This window comes from Ochotona princeps, chromosome 1 (genome assembly GCF_030435755.1).
Source record: "Ochotona princeps isolate mOchPri1 chromosome 1, mOchPri1.hap1, whole genome shotgun sequence".
NCBI classification, from domain to species: domain Eukaryota; kingdom Metazoa; phylum Chordata; class Mammalia; order Lagomorpha; family Ochotonidae; genus Ochotona; species Ochotona princeps.
The window spans coordinates 55,161,913-55,186,681 of record NC_080832.1 but is presented as its reverse complement, the minus strand read 5'-3'; the positions used below and the strand labels follow the sequence as shown (position 1 = coordinate 55,186,681).

The 24,769-nt window shown below is 46.2% G+C and overlaps 1 protein-coding gene across 1 annotated transcript in view; it reads left to right on the top strand.

The window, feature by feature from the left end:
- The window catches only part of CRYBG1 (crystallin beta-gamma domain containing 1), a 192,819-nt gene that overhangs the window by 154,187 nt on the left and 13,863 nt on the right, over positions 1-24,769 (top strand). The window contains exons 7-13 of the mRNA XM_004580515.3: positions 2,715-2,883; positions 6,002-6,141; positions 16,985-17,111; positions 20,297-20,332; positions 20,844-21,001; positions 21,677-21,803; positions 21,900-22,045. Of these exons, the coding sequence (XP_004580572.3) occupies positions 2,715-2,883; positions 6,002-6,141; positions 16,985-17,111; positions 20,297-20,332; positions 20,844-21,001; positions 21,677-21,803; positions 21,900-22,045 (903 nt within the window). The remainder of the gene's footprint in view (positions 1-2,714; positions 2,884-6,001; positions 6,142-16,984; positions 17,112-20,296; positions 20,333-20,843; positions 21,002-21,676; positions 21,804-21,899; positions 22,046-24,769) is intronic.

Here is a 24,769-nt window from a genome sequence, read left to right as displayed (position 1 = left end):
CATGGTGAATTCCTTCACCTTGATGCATATCAACAGCCCAAGTTCCACCGAGACTCCCTAATTAAAAGCTCACACCATACAGAGTCCAGCATCCCCACTTGTCCAGTCAAGTTCAACGGCCTGTTAAGGAGGCCCTCTCAGGTTTGAGGGCAGAGCCAGCAGAGCGTCACCTCGATCAATTAGATCAGCAACAATCCAGGTACGATGAGACTGGTGCAGAGTCCACTGATTGACATAGTCCATCTTAGAGTTTCCCCTTGTCCAGTTTTTCGCTGCAAACATATAGCTGAGGTGGTTGATTGATCTACTCCATCTTCTATCTTTTCTTGGTTAATGTTTTGATTCCTCCATTTTGTTCAGGGGAATCCCCAAAGAAACTTTGAGGTGTTCCCAGTCCAGGCTCCTAAATACACTACTAGTAAGCACAGTGCCTGCCACAGTCCATCACTCCGATCAGCTGGTGGTTGTAATCCCTGGGTTGGTTCTATTCTGAGCCCCGACCTCCATTGGAACCGATGAGTATTGCAGCTCTTCCCGGCTCTGCCCATCACACACTCGTCCCTCACCTAAATCAGTGGGAGGTGTGCTGGTTGGGTGCTGCATTCCCTATTGGCGCAGGCCATTTCACCTTGGCATTTGGTGTTTTGTACTGTTGTTATCGCAACTAAACCTGGCCAGGCCCCCTCACAGTTCCAGCACTCGGATTTGCCAGTGGATGACGTGAACCGACTCAGCCTGGTCTGCCCCCAACCTGAGCCAAATGTATGCCAGTGGGTCACTTTCCAAAGCCTCTTCTGGGTTGTTTACCTCCATACTTCCTGCGTTTATTTCTAGGGTCAGTGTCCTGTCAGAGGAACTGTTCAGATTCCTCCATCAGACCCCTTCCTGTGTCAGGTTTCACGCATACCAGCAGGTCCTTTGGCCAGCACCGCTCTTCAACTCATTCTGGTTCCTGCTGTTGAGAGTTTCAGCCCAGCCATGGCTCATCCATACCCACATATAGCTCATATATGGCTCAGTTGGGGTTGAAACCTAGCCGAGTCCATCCCACATCTACTCTGGTCCTCCAGAGCACCAAACTATGTTGCGGTCTAACCCAGCATGGTGCGTCAAGTCCGAATCCATGTTTGTGCCAAGGGAGTACAACTGTGACCCGACCAGAACTCAGCCCCCTTCCAGTTCCTGCGCCCCTTACTGGTAACCTTCACCCAGCCAAGGCCTCCCCCAAGCTCCCCAACCAGGCCTGTTGCCAGCCAGTGTTAAGTATGCCAGAGGTTGCTCTGGGTCAGCCCTGCGCGCTCCATAGACTGTCATGCCTCCTGCATAGACTCCACCGGCCCTTCTAAACCGTCCAGTGGGGTCAGAGTTTGCACAGGTATTGGTCCACCCATACCTGACACATTCTAGCCCCGAGTATGGTTCTCAAATGCCAGACAATGTCATAGTCTTGCCTTCTGTGACCACTCTGCTGATCCCTCCTCCTATCAGGTAATGGGGTATCCTGCTGGACAAGCCCAGAATTTTGCTTTTGAAGGGACTGGTGTTGGTAATCTGCACTATAAAGTGACTATAGGTTCTTCAGAGGAAGATTTACTGCCATTGAGACTCTTAAGGACTAATACACATTCTCAGAGAACTGTGGGTTCAGCATGGAGTGACTCCTGTAGCATATCAAAGGAATCAAATTCCAGAATTTATTTTCTAGGTAGTTAATATATTATCTAGAAAAAAGAATTTGCCTTATTCATAAATTGAAAGACTGAAAATTTAATTAAAATGTATCACAATTCTACGTTAGATTTTTATTCTTATTTATTTGAGAGGCAGAGAGAAGGATAAGGTGACAGGGAACTTGAGAGAGAGCAAGGGGAGAGAGAAATCTACATTTCCTGGTTCTCTCCCCAGATGTGTACAAGAATTGGGGACGGGCCAAGTTGAAATCAGGAGCCAGGAGCTTCATCCACATCTACCATGTGGATGTGGATGCCCAAAGACTTGGACCCTCTGCTGCTTTCCCAAGTGTGTTAGCAGGCATCTGGATCAGAAGTGGAGCAGCTGGGATGCATCCTGGCCCAGAATGCTGGTGTCACAGGTGGCAATTTGACCCACTGTGCTACGAGGCTCGTCTCCTGCAATTTTGTCTTCTGTGACTTTATTTTGTTTTCTTGGAAGCATAAACTGTTAGTACACCTGTATTGACTTGAGGTCTTATCTTATTACTTATCTTAACGTTTTAGTATTTGGCTGTTTGGGGAGTGTGTATTTTTTTTTAAATGCTTTCCACATAGTCCTTTGTAGTAATGTCCGTTGATAGGATTCTGCTATGTAAGTTAAAATCCTTCAAAGAGAAATATTCTCTACACACATGTAGGTATGTGTAGGGAGAAGCACTATAGCATGCCTTCATTTGTCTACTGTATTATCACCTACAAGTCTCCACCCGCTGATTATGCCATAGAACACCCATAGTATACCATGTTCATTTTGATCACTTGAATGTTCTCTAAGATCCTAATGCAATTTTTGAATTATCAGACGCTTCCATGGACTCAGTAACATTTTAGTCTTAGGGAGAGTATGTGTGGTCTTAATTGCTGGAGAGTCTGTCACTCACATAGAGTTTTATGCAGTGGAAATGGGCTGGGATATCTGAAAATCAGAAACCTATTTCATCAAAACTGGCTAATGCTTTTGCTGTTTGTCATTTTTTTTAGCTGGATTTTGTATGAGAAACCAAATTTTGAAGGCAACTCCATTCCCTTAGAAGAAGGGGAGTTGGAACTCTCTGGTCTCTGGGGTGTAGAAGATATTTTGGAAAGAAATGAGGAAGAAGAGTCTGCCAGTAAGCCTGTGGTGATTGGCTCCATCAGACATGTGGTCCAGGTGAGTTGTCCTAAATCTGGTTTTCATTCATTCTATAGTACATTTTCTTAATGCTGGGAAGGAATTGTAAGATGTATTTATTCAAAATTATTTTAATTTTTAAAATTTGTTGAAGACCTGCTTTGAAGTATATGAATTATAACAGAGAGGGAGGGACCGATGGAGCAGAGGGAGAAATCAACAGTTGAATGATTGATCTATTGGTCAGTCTTATTCATTCCCCAAATACCTGTAACCGCCAGGCCTGGGCCAGGCCAGAGCCAGGACCCAGGAACTCTATCCGGGTCTCCCACATGGGTGTCAGGGACCCACACCCTGGAGCGGTCTTCTGCCCTACCAGATACAGTAACAGGGATTCGGCTCAGAAGGGAATAGCCAGGACTTGAACTGGCACTCTGGTGTAGGATGCCAGCAACATTAAGTGGTGATTTCATTTACTCCACTACTGTGCCACAACCCCCAACCTGGAAGGAGTCTTATTAAAGGGAAATGTTCATTTTATGAAATAGTATACTTTAGAATGATTTAACAGCCTAACAGAAGAAGTATGTTTTTCACAATATGTTTGTAATGTGCACCTTTGACTCCTGGCTCCTGTTGCCCTCATCTGAATGTGTTTTACCCAGTAACCTGATTATGTGGAACTCTAGGGAACATGTTTTCCATTCCTTAGTATTCTGGTTGCTACTGATTTTCAAGTGTTCTGTGTGGCTTGTAGGTTGTTGGGCTTTGGAAAAAGAAGCAATCCAGGAGTAATTCAGTCCATAGAGGGCTTTGTGTAGGCTTAACATGATATTATTTGAGACACTGCAAGCCATTGTATGGGTTTGGTACAATTTTGTGGCTGCTTTTTCGTTGACAAGAAAGGTAGTATCAGAATGTGTGTTTGTAGCTCATGAGATGATTAGCTCTTTACCTTTTGAAGTACAGTTAGTGACCTTGGCCTAATGGTTAGGGGGCAGTTTTGGATGCCCACACCCCACGTGGAAGACCTTGATTCAGGTTCCAGCTCTGCTGTTGATTCCAGAACATCCTAGCAGGAAGTCCTTGAGACCTGGATTGAGTTCTGGCTCCTGGCTCGTCCTGGGTCAGCCGTAGCTGTTAGGAGCATTTGTGAAAGAAATCAGTAGGCAGGATAGTTTCTCTCTCTCTGTGTCAAATACATACATATATTTTAAACATTTAATACAATCAATGGTATCTTCCAACAGGAAAGTTAAAATCCCAAGTTTGTGTTCTAGAGATGAATGCTGAGAAGTAATGGAGATAAATTGGAAGATTCCAAAATGAGGACAAATGAGTGACAGTTTCTGGCAGAGGAAAGCCTCCCTTATTTCCTAGGCCAACATTTCTGAGTGACTTTAACTGATAATTGACTTTTGAAGTGGTTGACCTTTTAGCAGTTTTTAGCACATAGGTGATAAGATGTAAGGAACACTGTTGGAAAATGTCCACATTAGTGGGATGATTCTACAGTTTATTTATTGACCAATCACATTGGTAATAAGGCAGTGGTTAAAAATACCATATGAATGCCACCCTAAGCAGGCATGCTCACTCTTCATTCTCTGTCCTTTCTTGGGCAGTATTCTAATCTGTCCTCTCTAGTTGTAATTATACTACAGATATACATATATAAAAATATTTCCTTGAGTCCAAAGATAAAAGAATATATAAGAAGGGACATCTTCCATCCCCTGATTTACTTTCCAGATAGCTGTAACCAGAAGTCTGCCACTCCAGCTGTGGAGTGGGGGGACCCAAGCACCTGAGCCATGCTCGACTGCCTTTGCATGTGCATTAGCAGGGAGCTGGATCAGAAGTGGGTCCAGAAGCAGCGTGCTGATTCAGGCTGCTGGTGTGGCACAGCCCCAGCTGCTGGCCCACAGGCCAGTCCCTCTACTTTTGTTCTCACTTCACACAGTAGTTCTCAGTGCTTTTTCTGTCTCCATCCCATTTTCCTGAGGCTCGCACTCTCACTGGTATTTCGTCTCGGGGAAGGGTCAGGATGCAGTGTGAGGTGGGGGAGGAGTGAGGATGTGGGTGCAGCCAGGCAGGTGGATGAAGGCCCTGGAACATGCTGGCCTAGAAAGCTGATCCTCCTGACAAGGACAGAGCGTGGCCAGTGCAGGTGTGTCACCACCTGGTCTGATGCTTCGCCGAGTGCCCTACTCGACGGCAGTGCGTTTTCTTACTGCTGTGCACGTGAGTGAGCTGCTGTCACGTATCCGTTATTTCATCTTTCAGTAGGTCTTCAGATTGCTCTCGGGTTCACTATTGTCAGTAAGCTGCGCAAACATTTTTGAATTTTTCATCATTTATTATTTATATCTCCCATTTATTTTCTTGGGTGAGATTTTTCTTAATGATGCCATGGTAAAGGGTAGGCCCCCTGATTTGTCATGAATGGTGTTCTCTCTACAGACTTGGTGAATGGAGCCTGAAGACCTAAGGGAATCACATTTATAGTTTCTTACTGTTGTTCCTTTGAGTAGATTTTGGCATGAACAGACCTGGGTTGCTAATATTTTGTTTGTATCGTGGTTCACTTAGCTCAGAAGCGTGGAGAGGGTTGGTGAATATGAGGTTGATGCTTGGCTGGTAGGAGATCTGCAGAGTGGGAGACGGTCCACGGACACACAGGACACAGAACAGGAGCCACAGTGCAGAGGTATCAGAGTCACCAGGACTGCATGCCTTCACAGTGTGGACTGGAGACCTAGTCACAACCCAGGGGAGTTGGCGCAGGAGGCCTATGGGCACAGGAAAGAACCCAGGAAGACTTGGCAGGGTCCTTGCACCTGCATGTGGGGGGTGGCCTCATACCCAGGGCTGCTGTGACCAATGCAAGCCAGCTGGGGGTGAGAGGAAGAAGTGTGTATCAGGACTCAGGTCAAACCTGTTTCTGAGGATCTTCACTTGAATGCAACTTGGATATGTAGGACTAAGCAGCCTGTCTCCCCCAAGGAACCGTGTTGTGAAACAGGAAGAAAGGGACGAACTGACAGGTGCTGTGAGAAATGTGACAATTGGAAGCAAGAAAAAGAATGATGAGGCTACTGTAGAGTTAAGTGCCTGGTATAATATTACGTATGCATGTGTATTCCCCTCCCCCCAGGATTACAGAATTAGTCAAATCGACTTGTTCACTGAACCAGAAGGATTAGGAATCCTGAGTTCCTACTTTGACGATACTGAAGAAATGCAGGGATTTGGTGTCATGCACAAGACATGTTCCATTAAAGTACACTGGGGCACGTAAGTATGTGATCTCAAATGCAATTTTCACAGAGTCTTTTTTTTTGTGAGTACAGTCCTAGAAAGATTATATATACATATATATGTGTGTGTGTGTGTGTGTGTGTGTGTGTGTGTGTATACACACCATTTGTTGTCTTGTTGATTAATTATTAACTGAACTGTATTTTTTTTAACCTGGCACATAATGCGCTGATTCTCTGATTCCTCTGTAACTCTGACTCACTTCTCAGAAACAATATGGATTTATGAGAGGAAGTGTGGCAGGGGTGAGGGGGATGGCGGGGGAGCAGCTGCCACTACAGTGGAAGGCTTTCCTTATCACAGAGGAACCTGATTCATTCGGCCTTTGTGGTCAGTTCAGGGCACTCGCCCAAAGCACGTGCCCCTGATATGTCAAGTGGGATGGAAGCCAGTACACCTGGGACTGCAGCTGCTGTTGTCACACAGTGCTGTCCCCAGGTTCTAGGAGGTTGGTTTTGTATTCACAGGAAACGGTGAGAACCTGGCAAGGGAAATAGGAAAAGTCAGATGGGAGAAGAGTTAGGCCAGCAGGTGCAGTTTGCAGTACTGCAGAGCGTGGTCTCTAATGTGGTGTGTGCAGCTCTGGACACGACAGTGACATCCACCAGAGGTACAGACAGAACACTACAGCTGCTCTGTGTTTTTGTTAAAATATTCCCCCTTTTCAGATTTTATTTTTGGGTATGTTTTCTAATATGCATAGTGTGTTAATTTACTGGAAATATGTACAGTGTGTATTTGGAGAATGTTCTAGAGTTTTCACTGTTGGGATAATATACAGTCAAAAAGGTTTGTAGCCTCGCCTCCCACATGTGATAGGGGCTGTCATTGCAGTGAATGACGGGGCGTTCCTTGATTGTGTCTTGGGTGTACTGTTGCTTACTAAGAGTCCTGGCTTGCTGTTGTTCTTATCTTGGAAAAAATGACTTGATTGTGCAGAGTGTCAGAATTGCGTAGATTAACACTGGTAGAATCTGACTTGTGGTCCTCTGAAATAAGGAACTGAAAAGTGCTGTCTGAGTGTCATGGGCCTGGCAGTAGAAGGGTTTGCCTCACGTTGTTCCAAGATGTACTGTGGAAGGGAAGCAAAGTCCAGGGAAAGCCAGTGAAATTGCAGAGGGGGTGGATTTTGACCTGACAGAGGAACGACCTCACTCATGGTTAGGGTGGCTACAGGGCAAGTGGGCTGACTGGTCAGGGAGAGAGTTTCTCATTCCAGAAAGTAATTAAGTAGAGGAGAGCAGCAGCTGACCTTGGTCAGCGGGTGGGAAGTGTTTGTAAGTCAAGTGAGGTGTGATCTAGATATGGGGTTCATGTACTTGTGTGTTCACTTCTCACAATTTGAACTATAAGGAAGACTTAGGAAAGCAGGTGCCAGACAACCCATGTACAGTTGAAGGGTAGGGTGACACCTAGTAGGTGCTGCTCAGGTCAAGACCTAGAGCATGACCAGCTGAAAGTCCCAATTTCTCTCTGTCTGTGTCCACCCCTCTCCCAGCTGAGTTAGGAAACAGTGAGTAGGGATGGTGGCCATACTCTCTCCGCTCACGGGGGCATATTCAGCTGCGCAGGTGTTGGGCATAAAGAACAGCGTTCATCCAGATGTCTCCTTCGATGGGCAAAGTCGCTGTCCAAGAACAATGGACACGGTGCTGCTCTTACCCAGCGTGCGTTTGAAGTTATGTCAGTAGATACCTTCCAGAGCTTCCAGATATCTAAAGGCATACATTTGTTAATTTATTTTTATGTATTTATTGTTAGAATTTTTTTAAATCTTTTGGACAGATTCACTGTGATTTGTAGATTCTTTTCTAAGGATATAATAGAACATTTTTATTTATTTAAGGGGCAGAGAGACAGAGAAAGAAAAGAGCTCTCTGACTTGCAGGTTTAGCCTCCCAACCCTTGAGTAGGGGACTCGGGGGGACCCAGATCTCCCATGGGGGTCTCCCATGGCCATCCAGTCTCTTGAATCTTGCCTCCAGGATCTGCCTTAGCAGGAAGTTGGGACCAGAGTCAGATTTCCAACCCAGGTGCCTGCTCTGATATGGACCATGAGGCATCCTAACTGGCCTCTTAACTGCTAGGCACACTGCCTACCCCAAGGTGATTCATTTAGGAGGAATTAGAAAAAGCTTTTTTTCTCTGCATTCCAAAACATGGCAAGGCTTTCCCAAATATGCATCTGAGATGACACCACTGGTATGGACAACACAAGGACATACGTAATGCATCAGATGGCTGGGAGGGGCCGAGACAGTGTTCCTGGTGACCAGGGGTGGGGGAGGAAAAATCACTGGTGACATATAAGTTGGAGCCTGATGGATGTGAGGGCTTGTACCTCCAGGGCTGTTCAGGGAGAAAGGGCCAGGAGAGGACAGGGCAGGAAGCAGATGGTCAAAGCCCTGCTGGGCATGCTTGAGCAGCCTTGGGGAGGTCAAGCCCCAGAGCAGGCCAGGGCGAGCTAGGCAGATAGGGAATTAGAGGAGAGAGGGTCTCTGGGTCATGGCCACCTTGAGGAAGAGGAGATTGGCTGCAAGTAGCATAGGAGGAGGTCCCTGGAGAATTTTTGGTGTCGCCTGTAATGTAGGACACACACTCCCACACCTCCCCCAGGATGGGAGTCCAGGGTGAGAGTGAAGAAAACAAGGGGAGATGGAGGCTTAGCTGTGTCTCATCCTTATGCCAGTTTCTTTGGCTCCCACAGACATGCTACTTGAAAGCAGAGATAGCCATACAGTATGCAAATGATCAGGGTTTATTCAAGGAGAGAGAGAGAGAGGAAAAACCTAAATTCACGTGTGAGTGTGGGCTGCAACACACACAGAGATGGCCATCATGAGTGGGTTAGAAGGGTCCCAAACAAGAGCAACAAAAAAAGAAAAGCATCTGGCTCCTGTGTTATCAGCCACTTTTATGAGGTAGGAGGTGATGCCTTAATTGAATGTACAAAGGAGGTGAGGTCTGGGTGGAGTTTAGCCTGTGTAAGACTTTTGGGGATTTTTATGGCACCTGCTGTGTGGGGTGTAACTTCCATATAGCATTTCCTTCCTGGTCTTGGAAAAGAGCTATAGGTGTATCATGGGAAACTGGGAGTATCGAAGTGACAGGTGAGGAGATAAAGTTCCAGTGCAGGGTTGGCAGCCATCCCCCATCTAAATTCCCTGCCCGCTTCCCCCATGATCAATAGTGGTGGCAGGAAATAGTCCGACTTGGATGCATTTTGAAGAGAGCCGACAACATCTGTGCATGTGTGGTGGGAAGGGCAGGAAATGTCTGGAGTTTGAAATCAGAATGTACTGAGGTGGAGACAACTTGGAGGAGCCAATGGGGAAAGGAGAGATTCCGGAGTTCTGTTTAGGGTTTAGGACAGGGTCACGTATGATAGGCCGAATCTGGAAGGTGGTTGGATGTGTGAAGCCAGAGTTCAAGGGAGAGATGGATATATAAATTAGGGGCTCATCAGCAAAGAAATAGTGTTTATACCCAGGCACAGAATGCAGCTCTAAAGCAGAGAGTGTGCTGCTAAGGTAAAAGCAACCACATGAACCTCTGGTGCTTTCATACAAAGATGCTTCTAAAGGCTCAAGGAGGAATGAAATGAAAGGTTTAGGAGCAGGTGGTGTGATGCCACCAGTAAGGCCACTGCTCAAACGCTTACAGCCTGTGTTGGGGTGCCTAGGTTTGAATGCCACCTCTGCTTCCATCCTAGTGTCCTGTTCATGCGCCTGGGATGCAGCAGCTGATGGCTCATGGGCTTGGTCTCCTGCTCCCCATATAGGCGATCTAGAGGAATTCTAGTTTCAGCTTGGCTGTGACCCAGCTGTTGGGGGCATGTGGTGAGTGAGCTAATGGATGAGGAATTTCTGACACTCTGCCTTCCAGTAAATAAACATTTCTTAAAAGATAACTTTAATTTGGTTTTAAAATTCTTGAAATCCATGAAGTTTTTTTTTTCCTTCCAGAAGATGTCTTTCTAGAACTTTCTGAAGTCCCCTCATATCTCTGATTGGGACGAAAAGGAATCTAAGCAAAAGAAATGCCTTCACTTCTTGCTTGTTGCCTGTAGTGGTTTTGCATGGAGGGAGTTGATACCTCTTTTAGTTTCCTCCTTTGGTGTTGAGAGGCACCTGCTGTACTGTGTCCATCGCAGTGCTGGGAGGACTCGGTGACTCAAGGCTGGGCTATGTTGAAGCCTCACTTAGGTTTCTACCTTTGCAGGAAGTTTAGCTTTGCTTCGTAGGTGGTAGCTCGCAGCTGTCACTGCTTGGAATTTATGATGGGCTTGGGTTATACATGGATGTATTTACCTGCTGTTCTTTTGTGTTCTCATTGGGATAAAGGAAAGCTGCCTGGGATGGCAACTCTGTTTGTGCTCCCTGAACTTATTGGTGAGTTTGAGCACTAGGTCATTTAGCACTTGGACAAGTCTCTAAGAGTCGTCTTAAAGATGGTAGGGGACTTAACTGATCCTTAGTACCTTGGCCTGATGATGTTGTATGCTGTAGTGCACTGGTCCCCTGAATTGGTATGGAAGTGTGTTGTGGGTGGAGGGGGGATGCTTTTGTAGATTGGCATATTCCAGACCTGTTCTACACACACTTACACACAAAAGGTTTGTCTTATTGAAGTCTTCTGAGGAAATGGATAGTTTCTAACCCAGTTTGCCCTTCTGATTCATTTGAGTGTATTTTAAGTTTGTAAGCAGCTGACCACTCCCAGCACCCACAGATTTCCAATAAAAGCTAAGAATTGTAGAATTTCTCTGGGATGCATGAATAGGATCTGAAACCACACCAGCCTTTAACCAAGGAGAGGCAGTGGTCACTTTATGCAACCGGGGGTTGGGGAGAAGGGAGTGGAAGCAAGTGCTCTGGAGCCAAGAGAACTTTTTCAATGGCCACACTTCCTTGGAGCATTTCTGCCACGCGATATTTGATATGTCTCAGAGAGTCTATGCTTGTGGCTGTGAGTTCTGAAGCCTAAGAAGCTGGCAGACTGCTGGACTCACCCCCACACAGAGACCTAGACCCTCCCCATGCTGCTGTGGGGCCCTGAGTGGCCCACTCTGTGAGCCCTCCGCACACAAAACTACTTGCCTAAGGATTCCCCATAATAACCACTACCGCTTGATCATATTCTTTTGTTACTGCTATGTAATGTTTGCTGTGTATACCTCTTGAAGGGATCTAGGATTCATATCAGAGCCCAATTTTTCTTAAAGGTTTATTTATTTGAAAGGCAGAGTTGGAGGGAGAGAGAATTTTCTACCTGCTGGTTCACTCCAGAAATGGCTGTAACAACTGGGGCTGTGCTGGTCCAAAGATAGGAGCCAGGAATTTCTGCCGGGTCTCCCATGTGGGTACAGGGGCTGCTCTCCCACGTGCAGGATGCTGGATCAGTAGTGAAGCAGCCCGATCTCAAACAAGTGCGCATCTGGGATGCTGGCGCTGCAAGTGGTATTTTACCTGCTATGCCATAGCACCAGCCCCCAGAACCCAGGGCTTTGAAGTTAAGGTTTCAAACACAACCCACGCTACACAAAAGCAGATTAATTTAGCCACTGCCTATGTATCAGCCCACTTGTATTCCATAGTCTAATGTTAGCATTCTGCCTTATTTCTTTTATCTCTGGGAGAAAGCATACCAGTCTTACGTCCTTCAGCCTGACTCTCCTGAGGTTGACATTATCCTGCCTGTCGTTATTATACCTAAGCAAACTAACAATGTGCCCTGATAATAGCTACCCTGTTGCCCATTACCAGAGCTTCTGATTGCCTCAGGTGTGCCTTCTTTATGTTTTTTTTGTGTGGTTTGGTTTGGTTTTGTTTAGCGAACAGTATCCTGTCAACATTTGTGTAAATTTTATTTGGCTGTTCTGTCTGGTCTTACTTTTTTTTTTTTAATCTCCAAAATTGTCCCAGCTTTGCTTCTCATATCCCCTGGCTTTTCTTTTTTTTGTCTATTTATTTTTGTCTGTTTCTTATTTTTATACCCCCTTGCTTTTTTAAAGATTAGGCCATCTGTCTCAGAGAAGGTACACTCTCCTGGATTTGCCTGGAATGTTTTCCTGGGGATATTCCAGTTGCTCCTCCATGGCTGGAATCTTCCACACCCTATGGGTGAGGTCTGGAGGCGTGGTCAGGTGCAGGCTGGACAGTTCTGGCGCAGGAGTTTCCTGTGGGTCATTCCGTGTGTGTGTTGCATCACCGTAGCGTGTGCCAACTGGTCTGTGCATTCATGAGACCCAGTCTGATTCCTTGCAGTGGTGTCTCCCACAGTGCTCCCTTGTGAAGTACGTGTTCCCCTTGAAATCTCCAGTTTCTGCCCCCCTGCCCCAACAACCTCAAAGCCAGCGCATTGCTAGTTAATCTTTGAAGAATCCATCTGGATTCTCTCAACGGCCAGTGTTCATGTACAGCCATGTCTGGACTGCCCAGGGAAGGGAGGGGATTGAGGCTCGGGATGTGGCGGGAGATGCTGTGTTGGGTTTTAAGGACAAGCGAGCAAGATGAAGGCTGATTTTTCTTGTGTGACTCAAAAGGTATTTCCAAAAGAGGAGTTACAGAATGTTTGTAGCAAGCATGGAAGCCATTGTGAATTCAGTATTTGTGTGTGTGTACACCTTGGTTGGAAACCCAAGATCTGTAACGCTGGACTCATGGTTTTGTTGTTTTGGGGAGTTGTTGTTTGGTTGTTTTGTTTTGTTTTGTGTTTTTGATACCTGAGTATGCAAACAAAGCTCATTCCCTGGTGTCTGGGAAAATGAGAGCCTTTCTTTGGGAGCATACATGGCCATGCCTGGAGATGTTCTCCTCCTCTTCTGGGGGTCACATGAATAATGATCCTTGTAGGAACAGAACTTGGGAAAAGTCAGTGAAGCTGTGTGTATGTGAGATTTTAGGTTCCGGAGTCCACTCCATACTTGAAATTGTGAAGTGCCTCAGCAGCCCTGCACTTGCTGGCACTTGCTGGGCAGTGCCCGCTGAACAAACCATTGGTACCCATCTGTGTACCCACAGTTTTAGTTAACTCTCCTTTGTTCCAAGTCTCCCGCCTTCTGCAGATGTTGGGTGATCGTAGCACATGCTTCCAGGGCAGTGCCATGTTGGTGTTTGATGAACAAGCCCATTCATAACTCAGAACTACACAAGGGGAGGGTTGGCCCCTTGGCATGGTGGTTAGGCTATCATTTGGAACGCCTGAATCCCACATTGGTGTGTGCCTGGGTTTAAATTCTTGCTCTGTTTCCAAGTCCAGCTTCCTGCGAATGTGCATCCTGGGAGGCAGCCGGGATGGCTCAAGTCCTTGAGGTCCCTGCCACTCTCATATGGGAGACCTAGATGGGGTGTGGTGCATGGAAACTATCTATGTCTTTCTGCCTTCTAAATATTTTTGAAAGAATTAATAGTAGTAAGGATTTAGTGGAAAGGACCTTTTGAGAAGTATCACTGTAATGTTGGAATGGTGTGTTCCTGGCTGTATATTGTTTGTGAAACATTTGGCCTGTTCACCTGTGTGGAATGTGCCTCTGGTAGCCTTGTCACAATCTCTCACAGGACTCCTGGTGCTCAGTTACAACACGGCTTCGCTGGGACTGTGTCTGTTGCAGCTTGGAGCTTCAGAAGTTGCATAACACATCCTTAACCACTGTACTCTAAGCATGAGGAAGTTGAAAGAACGTTAATCTTAGCCTGTCCTTTTTTTTTTTTTTTTTTTTTTTCTGGGAAAGACCTTGAATGAATGGAGTTGTTTGTGCATGTGTGTGTCCTTTTCTTTTTTAAGGAATTGATTGCTACCCTGGATTCTCAGGATTACATCAGATGCACGATAATTAGACACACAATCATTACTACCACACCGTTCTCATTAATACAGATATTAATACAGAGAACAGCTTCAATGTAGTTCAGATACAATTTTAAGAATATAATGGGTCTCTCTCTCTCTACCTTCTTCCCCCTCTTCTTCCCTCCCCATTTCTTTCTTTCTCATTTTTTCCCTGTGTTTCTTTCTTTTTTTTTTTTTTTAAGATTTATTTGTTTATTTGAAAGGCAGGTTTAGAGAGATGGAGAGAGAGAAGTATATTTCATCTGCCGTTTTAGTTCCCAGGCTAAGCCAGGCCAAAGTTAGGAGCCAGGCGCTTCTTCTGGGTCTCCCACGTGATTGCAGGGGCCCAGTTACTTGACCCATCTTTTGCAGCTTTCCCAAATACATTAGCAGGAAGCTGGATTGGAAGTGGAACACATGGGACTTGAACTGGTAACCGTGTGGGATGCCAGCACTGGAGGCAGCACCTCTGCGTACTGTGCCACAATACTAGACCCTCTTTTTAAAATTTTTGAGATAGCATGTTTTTAGTTGACATGTAATCAAAGGTTTCATGTTCCCTTGAATAACGAGTTCAACAAGTAAAACAAGAAAAGACTGTAGTTCAGCAGGAATATAGACCAGAGCTGTAAATAGTGAAATAAAAAGATGTTCATTTCACTCACATGCAGTAAATGTTAAAATAGTCACAAGGGATTACAACTATAATGATATAGTCTCTGTATAAACTACCACAAACAAGAGAAGCCACATAATATTTGTCTTTATATTACTTAGCATGGTAGTCTCTAGTTGTATGCATTTTGCTGCAAAGCCTGCATAGCCTGTTCTTGTGGCTGGGGGTCATTACAGTGATATCTAACAGACAAGGCTTTGTTTTCTTCAGTTTTTTCAGAAATACTACATTTTTGCAATAATCCTATGCATGTATGCTGAGCAATTTTTGCACAGTGAACATACACATGCAGCTGTCACCCTGGTCAAGAAGAAATAGAACATTCCAGCACCTTAGATGCCCCTTCCAGGTCTTCCACCACCACCCCCCCACACACACCACTTCCAGGCATGTGACTTGGCCCAGTAACTGTTGTTCTGACTTCTAATGCTATAGCTTAGTTCCTGTTCCACACCTGGCCTCCCAGCAGTTTTGTGAGTGAGATCTTCAGTAGGATTCTGATTGTAAATCCCTGGATAATTAAGTCTAAAGAAATTAATGATTCATCCAGGGGGATCTTAAAGAAAACCCTTCATCAAAACCTTGTAGGGGTGATTGTGTGGCACAGCGGTTACCAATGCACACATCTGATATCGAAGTAGCTGGGGTGAGGTCCTAGCCCTGCTCCCAGTTCCAGCTTCTGGATAAGTACACCTGGGAGGCAGCAAGTAGCTCGATCCTACTGCCCAGGGGAGAGAATGGGACTGAGTTCTTGGCTCCCAGTTGCAGCCTGACTTGGCTTGGCTTGGCTTGGAGCTGGTAGGCATTTGGCAGAGGGAGCCATTGAACCGGAGTTTGTGTTTTCTCTCTCTGCCTCAGTTAGGAAGAAAGATATGTGCCTTCTTAAAATTGGGAGCAAGGGAAATGCAGCAACTTATTTTACCTAGCATAAGAGCAGCCCCATTTGGGTGGTAGATTTCATCTGTAGTCATCTTCTGGGCTTGGCATCTTAGCTCACTAGAAAGAACCAGAATGAATCCCATGCACATTTACCAAGAGAGCACATTCCCACCTCTGGGACGGAGGCCGCTGCACCGCGGTAGTCTCACCTTTCTGGGAGGCGAGATGTGAGCAGGAAGACTCTGCGGTCCTCGGTGGGCTCAGTGGGCTTGTTCTAACAGGCAGGATTTCCTGCATTCCTGCTTCCAGCACCATACAGGCAGGTGGGGCTGCTGGGGCCCTTGAAGCAGAAGTGACAGCTGCCAAGCCCCATCTAGGGGTGTGGTATTGAAAGGGCAGAAGTCAGAAGCAAGAACACAGCCCTGCGGCCTGCCCCAACCTCCCGACCACTGTGCATTAAGGCGCCGTCACAGTGATAATCTTGAGTCATTGTGTAAGAGTAGACTCTGACAGTGCGTGCCCCGTCAGGAGGAAATGCATCATTACCAGCCGGTTGGGAGGCTGGGTCTGTAGCTGGCTTGCATCAGCCCTGCTTTGGCACCAAGAACTGTGTGTCCTGTTGCAATTTCCCTGACTTCATCTGCAGAATGGGAACAGTGGCCTTCCTTCCTGGTAGCCTGGCTGTGAGGATGCCATGGAATCCAGGGTGGCAACCATGAACTCTTGGGAAGAGATCTGCTATTGGTAGATTTTGACACCTTGACCTATGGTTCAATAGCACACATACTCTTGGATGGCACAATGTCGTGTTGCCTTTTAAAACCAGGCTTGCGATTTCCTGACTAGGGATTCTCTCAATACGTACCGTACAACAAGATTCTTTTCTTAGTTAACTAATTTGAAAGGCAGAATTGGAAAGAGGGAGAGACAAAGAGATCTTCCATCTGCTGGTTCACTCCCTAAATGCCTGCTAAGGCTGGGTCAGGTTGAAGCCAGGAGCTCCATTCTGGTCTCCCATTTGGGTCTAGGAACCCAAACTTGGCCTATATCCTTCATTGTTAGGAGGGAGCTGGATCGGAAGAAGGGTAATGGGGACTCAAACATGTGCTCCAGTAACAAATGCTGGCTTTATCACGCTGCTAGCTACCATAACCATGTTTCTTAGTTGGAAGTAATAAAGGCATTTATACTTAGGAACAATGAACATGAATTAAAATTGGTGAGCAGAGCCAGGCATGGAGCACAGAAAAAAAAGTGGCACAGAATGGCCCAGCTCCCTTTTGCATCTGACTTCCTCCTGCGCGTCCCAGACAGCAAGAGGGCTTGAGTTCTTCGCCCCTCTTAGTGGCAGGGTTCTGCATACCAGACAGGAGACAAAACCCAAGTGTACAATGAGCTCTGTGTCTCTTTTCTTCTTCCCTGATGGGTCTGTAGGTGGCTGATCTACGAAGAACCTGGATTTCAAGGTGTTCCTTTCGTCCTGGAGCCCGGCGAATACCCTGACTTATCCTTCTGGGATACAGAAGAAGCCTACATTGGATCCATGCGGCCACTGAAAATGGTAAACGCCAAGTCAGTGGAGGCACTCGCTGCTGTTGAAGGTGGTGGGACTTTGTCAACCTGACTTCCATGCTTCCCGGGGTGTGACATGGCAGGAATGTTGGCCGAATGTTTCAAAACAGCTGTAGTAGATGGCGCCTCTTGCTTCACAGACATAATAGAGGCTGCCAGGTGCTGCAGGCAAATGAGAGGTAGTGAGTCCGCCTGCCCGGCCATGGGAGCCCTGCATTACAGGTGTGCATACCAAGCCTCAGCCCAGTGCACACTGCCTCAGTGAGGCACAGGGGCCATCCCTGGTCTGTGGTCGGGAGGGGAGGAGGGATGCCAGTTCCAAACTGTGGGTGACGTGACAGACTATGGAGTAATTTTTGGGATGCTTCATGATAAGCTGGATGTTTAAAAATGAGCAAGGATGGGGATGGGGTGTTGGTGTCAGATACAGCAGTTTAAAGGAATTCAGTTTTAAAAAAAAACAAGCTGGGTTGTGGTTCATTCATGGTAACATAGATAGGAATGAGATGTTATGAGGCTATGGGAATTCTTTGCATTACTCCATCATACTTTTTTAAAAAAATTATAAATTTAAAGCTATTCTGAAATCAAAAGCTTGAAAGATGACATAGAGGAAGAGGTCCTGAAACCCATGTGGGACACCAAGATTGAGTTCCTGGTTCCTGGCTTCAGGCTGCCCTAGCCCTGCCTGTTGTGGGCTGAACCAACAGATGGGAGAGCACTCTTTGCCTCTCTTGAATAAATAAAACAAACTTAACAAAAAGAAAATTAAAAAGGCTCTTATTTTTTTTTAAAGATTTATTCATTATATTACAAAGTCAGATATACAGAGAGGAGGAGAGACAGAGAGGAAGATCTTCCATCCGATGATTCACTCCCCAAGTGAGCTGCAACGAGCCGGTGCCGCGCTGATCCAATGCCGGGAACCTGGAACCTCTTCTGGGTCTCCCACGCGGGTGCAGGGTCCCAAAGCTTTGGGCTGTCCTCAACTGCTTTCCCAGGCCACAAGCAGGGAGCTGGATGGGAAGTGGAGCTGCCAGGATTAGAACCGGCGCCCATATGGGATCCCTGGGCATTCAATGCGAGGACTTTAGCCGCTAGGCCATGGCACTGGGTCCAAAAGGCTCTTATTTTTTTAAAAAAAATTTTGTTTATTTTTATTGGAAAGGCACATATGCAGAGCGGAGGAAAGACATAGAGGAAGATCTTCCATCCATTGATTCACTCCCTAAGCGACTACAATGGCCGGTGCTGAGCCAATCCGAAAACAGAAGCCTGGAGCCTATTCCAGGTCTCCCACACAGGTGCAGGATTCCAAGGCCTTGGGCTGTCCTTGACTGCTTTCCCGGGCCACAAGCAGGGAGCTGGATGGGAAGCAGGGCTGCTGGGATTGGAACCAGTGCCCATATGGAATCACGGCGCATTCAAAGTGAGGACTTTAGGTGCTAGGCTATCATGCCGGGGCCCCAGACTCTTTTTAACTGCATGTTTTGGAAATTCACATAGCCTCTGTCTTCAAAATGCATTTAAGACAAGTTAGAAACTTAGAAAGTTTTTTTTACACCTCATGACAAAGCATTTGGCCTCATTGTCTGCAGGTTGGCTAGACTTAAGGAGAAGGATTTGGCCTTTTAATTTTTCCAAGATGAAGCCCACTTTCAGAGAGCAAAGTTTTGTTAGGTTTGTGAATGTGTAGAATTGTCCCAGGTTTTGAAAAGAGTTTGGAATAATGAAGTTTATGGTGTTTGAACTTGATTACCATGGCCAAGGAGGATGGTTTGGTTGTATAAGCTCTGGTGTGCGGATAAAATCAGCTACATTCCTTTGTAATTCGAGCTCCTGGGAGGTGCTTGCCTGTCTTCAGCTGCACTTTCTTTAAGCTGTCAGGGCGTTTGGGCGAAAAACACTCTTCTGACATTATATCTGTTGATTCCAACTCTTGACCTATTTATTGTTTTTACTTAATGCCTCTTCTCTGCTTTATTTGTGTAGTTTATCATTTCTTTTGAAAAGGTTTTTGTTATAAAAAAAATATAACCACCCTTCCCCCAGACCCAGGCTTTGGGATGTCTGACATTTGCCCACTTACCCATCTGATTATTCCCAGAAACCTTCAGAGCATACTGTGTGTGAACCCCAAGAGCTCTGTAGGCAGTTGGTTGCAAAATGAAAGACCTCTGAGGAACTAGATTGGACTATAAGATGTTGGACTCTATGTTTAGTTTATGCTTGCAAAGAGGGAATCTCAACTGTACCTGATCAGTGGATATGCAACAAGGTGGAATATTCCACATGGGGGGAGGGTGGGGGGAGGGGTGGGGTGATTCCCAGTTCCAACAAAACTGTATCACATAATACAATGTAATCAATGAATAAAAAAAAAATGAAATACCTCCTGCAGCTGGGCTGCAAGTCCGAATGGGCGAGGCTGGCACAGAGTTAAACCCAAAGGCGCGGTTTGTCAAGGCCAGCTGGAGCCTGTGCCAGGCTGAAGGCTAAGCTCAGTATTAGAGGGTCAAATGAGAGTCTGGTCCCCAAGATGTTTTAGGATCATCTCTCAATAGCAGTGAGAAATTCCAGATTTTGATGAGTGTATTTTGTGAATTAAAAAGACCCATGTCAAAAAAAAACCCCTACACCAACATGCAGAATTCACTCACACAATAGATCACCTGCTCAGGACTTCTCTAAGTGGTGTTTCTCCTGTGTTTTCGTGTACCTGCTGGCAATTTTAGAACTGCTGCACAGAAATGAAAACAGCCTGGGAGGGTTAGGGTTGTAGTATAGTAGGTTATGCTGCTGCCTGCAATGCCAGTATTCCCATATGGGTGCTGATTTGAATCCCAGATGCTCCACTTCTGATCCAGCTCCCGATTAATGCACCCGAGAAAAGCAGTAAAAGCTGGGCTAGGTGCTTGGGCCCCTATACCCATTTGGGATGCCTGGATGAAGCTCTTGGCCCCTGACTTCATCCAGGCATCTGGGGAGTGAACCAGCAAGCAGAATATCTGTATGTAATTTTGCATTTCAAATAAACAAATAATTAAAAAAACAACCAAACTGGGGACTGTTAACACTGTGAAGTTCATCAGCTCACCGTACGGTCTGAGGGATATCCAGTGGCAACATGTCTGCGGAAGCCTGTTTTTCTCAGTGTGTTGTTTTTCTTTTCAGGGTGGCCGTAAAGTTGAATTCCCTACAGATCCAAAGGTAAATACACACGTGTGCACATGGGCACACACATACACACTCCAAATGTATGCCTTCTCCATTAGGAGAATGACTGTGGGACTCACACACCTCCCTCAGACATGATTACAGCCAAAGGAAGTTGTCTCTGCCCGCAGACGCCTTCTGCATCACGCTAGCCATCGTGAATGGGAAGTGTAGCCGTGGCCCAAAGGATTCACTGGTGTATTACATCTATAACTTGTGGTTATAGTTAAAATTCCAAGCACCAGCTCTAGACAGTGAACAAAAATTAATTAATGGAAAGCTGTCTTTTTCAAAACTTTGCTTTGGGCTGTAGCCCAAAAGAGCTTGATTGCTTTTTCTTTTCTTCCTTAGCATACATCGGTATTAGTTAATTTCCCAAAAGGTGATTCCAAAGTTGTAAGTTGTGCTCCAGGAGTTAATGCTATTTCAATGGCTGATTGAGTGTGTGTCTGCTGGGCTCTCTGACTTCTTACGGTTCACGTGTGCATCTTCATTTCTGTGGCAGGTCATTATTTATGAGAAGCCTTTCTTTGAAGGGAAGTGTGTGGAGCTAGAGACGGAAATGTGTAGTATTTTGACGGAAGAAGGGGAGACGGGAGAGACGACGGGAGACGACTGTTTGCCGCTTGCGTCGGTGGGGTCCATGAAAGTCCTGAGAGGCATGTAAGTGGCCAGGGGTCACCAGCAAGGACCACTTCTCTCCTGTAAGATAGTGTGTATGCCCTCCTCCCCCTCATTCCTGGTGACGCTAGGGGAAAGCGATTTCCACAGCTGTCTGCCCGTTCGCCTTGGCCGGGGGACCTGCTGGAGAGAATGGTTAAAGGGATGGGTGTGGGGGTCCGTCCAGCAGCAGGGGCAGGGAATTGGCCAGTCCCAGGTGGATGACTCCTAGAATTCCGGTTATTAACATGATCTCCCAAACTACTGAATTGTTCGTTGGCTTTCCAATTTTCACGTTTTTGTGTTTTTAGATTATTTTTCCCCCTCTCATTCCCTGTAGAAGCACACACAGATAAAAACCAAACATTCATGAAATTTTAATGACTATTTGCAGAAAGCTGGTCCATGTTGACTTGCTGGGGTTCTTCTGAGTCAATGCTTGTCCAGCATACATGCATACAGGCTCGTGTTGCACACACATTCCCACACTCCTTGGTAGAACTGCGACGTAGGTTTCATAGGCTGTTTTCTTGAGTCCATCCTATTATTATTCCGAATTTTAGAGCATGCACTTGGTAGTATGTAAATTCAAATCTAACCTCATACCCGTATTGGGCAATAAGACTGAAATTTTTGAATGTCTGAAAATCAGCTATCCCTCCCTATTCTGTCTTGCAGTTGGGTGGCATATGAGAAACCTGGATTCACTGGTCACCAGTATTTGCTGGAAGAAGGAGAGTACAAGGACTGGAATGACTGGGGAGGCTACGATGGAGAGCTCCAGTCTCTACGGCCTATAGTAGGCGTGAGTTCATGAGAAACTAGTGACTAATCCAAGGTCTTTTGTGGAAAATCAGTGACTGGCTTTTGAATGTTGCAACTTTGTTTTTTGTCTCAATAGGACTTTTCAAATGCTCATATGATAATGTACAGTGAAAAAAACTTTGGCTCCAAAGGTTCCAGTATTGATGTGTTGGGAATTGTTGCTAATTTAAAGGAGACCGGATATGGAGTGAAGACCCAGTCCATCAATGTCCTGAGTGGTGTGTAAGTGAAATAATCCCATTGGGATTTTCCACATAGGTTTCACCTAAAGAGTCTTAAGCTGATAGTCTGTCACAAAGTGGGTTCTCAGTGAATAAGTATCTCAGGAAGTAAATACTAATTCAGTCATTTAAATTTAGTGTAACAATACTTTCATAATTTTGTTGAGAAACCTTTCTCACATACTGTTTTTTGGATGTAGTGTAACATTGGCGTAGGCTTTTGGGTATCATGATGGAAATCCCCTTGTTGATCTACAAAACCTCCCTCTGCGCTCGCTTGCTCACTCTCCCTCTCTCTCTCCCTCTCTTTCTCTCTTTCTCCATAATGGGAATCAAACCACAGTAGTAGCTTGACCTAACAGCCTAAGATTGGGATAAAGTCTCACTTGATTTTCCTGTGTGACCACACCTATTCCAGCGCATTTACTCACTGTCATTTTGACATAAACCAGAGTTAGCAATTGAATGCTTTATTAGTGGCAAGGCAAGCCTATTTGCAAAGGTGATCCGTGAAGATTCTTTGGTGTGCCACGTGACGGCAAGCGACGCCAGAGGGGCTCAGTTGCCTTATGAAACCAAAGTGTTTTGGAGGAGAACTGGCTTTTGACCTGGCCGCGTGCAGGGGACCAGAGTCAGTCCTCTGGCTTTGGTCTCTGTCTCTTGACTGTTTCGGCTTCTGTTGGCTTTACTTCAGGCAGGCTGATTTTTATCTGGTGGTCTGTAACTACGTCTGACTTTTGTTCTCTCAACTTATGGCTCCCAAGGCAGTAAGGGTTGCTCTTTTCCTCCCAAGTTCCAAGTTTGACTTTGAGTCCTGAGTCAGCTGCCCATGGCTGAACCAATCACCTGAGTCAGAGCGATGACCACGTTTGGCTGTGTGTCCGGCCTTGGGAGCTGAGATGTAGGCTTGCCTGTGGGGGAGCCACGAGGGAAGGACAAGGACAGGTGGGTCCCCAGAAACACAGGAGGAGTAGAGGTGAATACCAGGTGGGCAGGATGGGCCTGTGGGGAGGAACTTACTCTGGTATTCCTACAACCCGGGCTAGTATTGCTTCTAACTGCTTCAAAGTGAGAGTCTTCTGAAATAGATGAGATCATCTGACATTAATTCTGTTGAAAGTGCTTGATTCCATGGGTGATTGGGCTGATTGAATCATTCTGTTGTGCTGCTTGGAGCTTGCCCCAGTAGCCTGGACACTGGAGATGCATCTGCAGTGTGGTAGACCTCCGCTGCTGCTCCTGCTTGCCATGGAGATGCATGCACTCCATGATCGCCACCAAATGCAAGCAACGTAGGCCGCTGCTGGTGGTGATGCCTTGCGGCAGAATGACATCAGGTGACTTCTGAGTCATCCATTTTCTCTCAGGATCTCCTTTTTTTTTTTTTTTAAGATTTATTTATTTTTATTACAAAGTCAGATGTACAGAGAGGAGGAGAGACAGATCGGAAGGTCTTCCGTATGATGATTCACTCCCCAAGTGACCACAACGGTCAGTGCTGCGCCAATCCAAAGCCAGAAGCCTGGAGCCTGCTCTGGGTCTCCCACACAGGTGCAGGGTCCCAAGGCTTTGGGCCATCCTCGACTGCTTTCCCAGGCCACAAGCAGGGAGCTGGATGGGAAGTGGAGCTGCAGGATTAGAACCGGTGTCCATATGGAATCCTGGCACGTTCAAGGCGAGGACTTTAGCCGCTAGGCCACGGCACTGGGCCCTCAGGACCACCTTTGAAGCTAGTCCTAACATTGCAGGATTGGAGTCGATGAGTTACAGCAGGCCTGGGTCTTCTGAGATGTTGCCATGGCCCTATGGTATTTTAGATCATCTTTGGAGCATGTTTCTTAGGAGGCAAATGGAGCAACCCACTCATTCCAAGGAAGGGAGCCCTGTGCCTGGGTCATCCAGCCTAGCAAAGGAAGCAGAAGGATGCAGGTTAGAATTCCCTTAGGGTGACTGTGTAGCCTGTGCTGCTGGCGTAAATGGAATCTCACATCGGCAGCCAAGTTGTCTCCTGGTCTTTTGCCCCAACCTTTGCTTAGAGGAGACCAGTTTCCTTTGGGAAATGTTGCCTTTATGGGAGTCATTTCTAGTTGGTCAGAAACTGTCAGAACACTTCCTGGCTTAGGTGTTCTGGTCATAGCAGCTGGGTTTCATGCTGGGGAAGTTGAAAGTGCACATCCATGCACACATGGCACATGTACATGTACACACACCCCACTTCCTTTCATGATCTTTGGATGTGGAGAGGCTTCTGTATCTGTTAGGGCTGGCTGCTTCCTTCTATTTCAGCTTGTCATCTGACAATTCTGTCTTGTCAGAGGTTACAGTCCCCCCTTACCAAGGCTCCTCTGCAGAGAGAAGTGTCCCAGCTGGCCACAGGGAACACTTCCTAGGAAGGTGGCACTGGAGTCAGGCCTCACAGGACAGAAAAGTTGAGATGACCCACCATGTGAGAGAGGGAAATAGGTCATTAAGACAGTGATTTCGTTTTTTTTTTTTTTTCATATTGGATAGCAGTTTTTTTTTATTAGTTACATTGCATAATGTGACATTTTTCAGTGATTTCGTTTTAACAGCCTTCGTTTTGATACACAGCATTGTAGTTAGTGTCTGTACTCCGTAGCCTGCATCTCAGAGCTAGAGAAGAACCCTTTGCAGTGTGGGTTCTGGGACAGTGGCTCCCCAGTGCCCCCCAGGCGCATGGACAGCAAGCTCCTCCCCAGCTGGC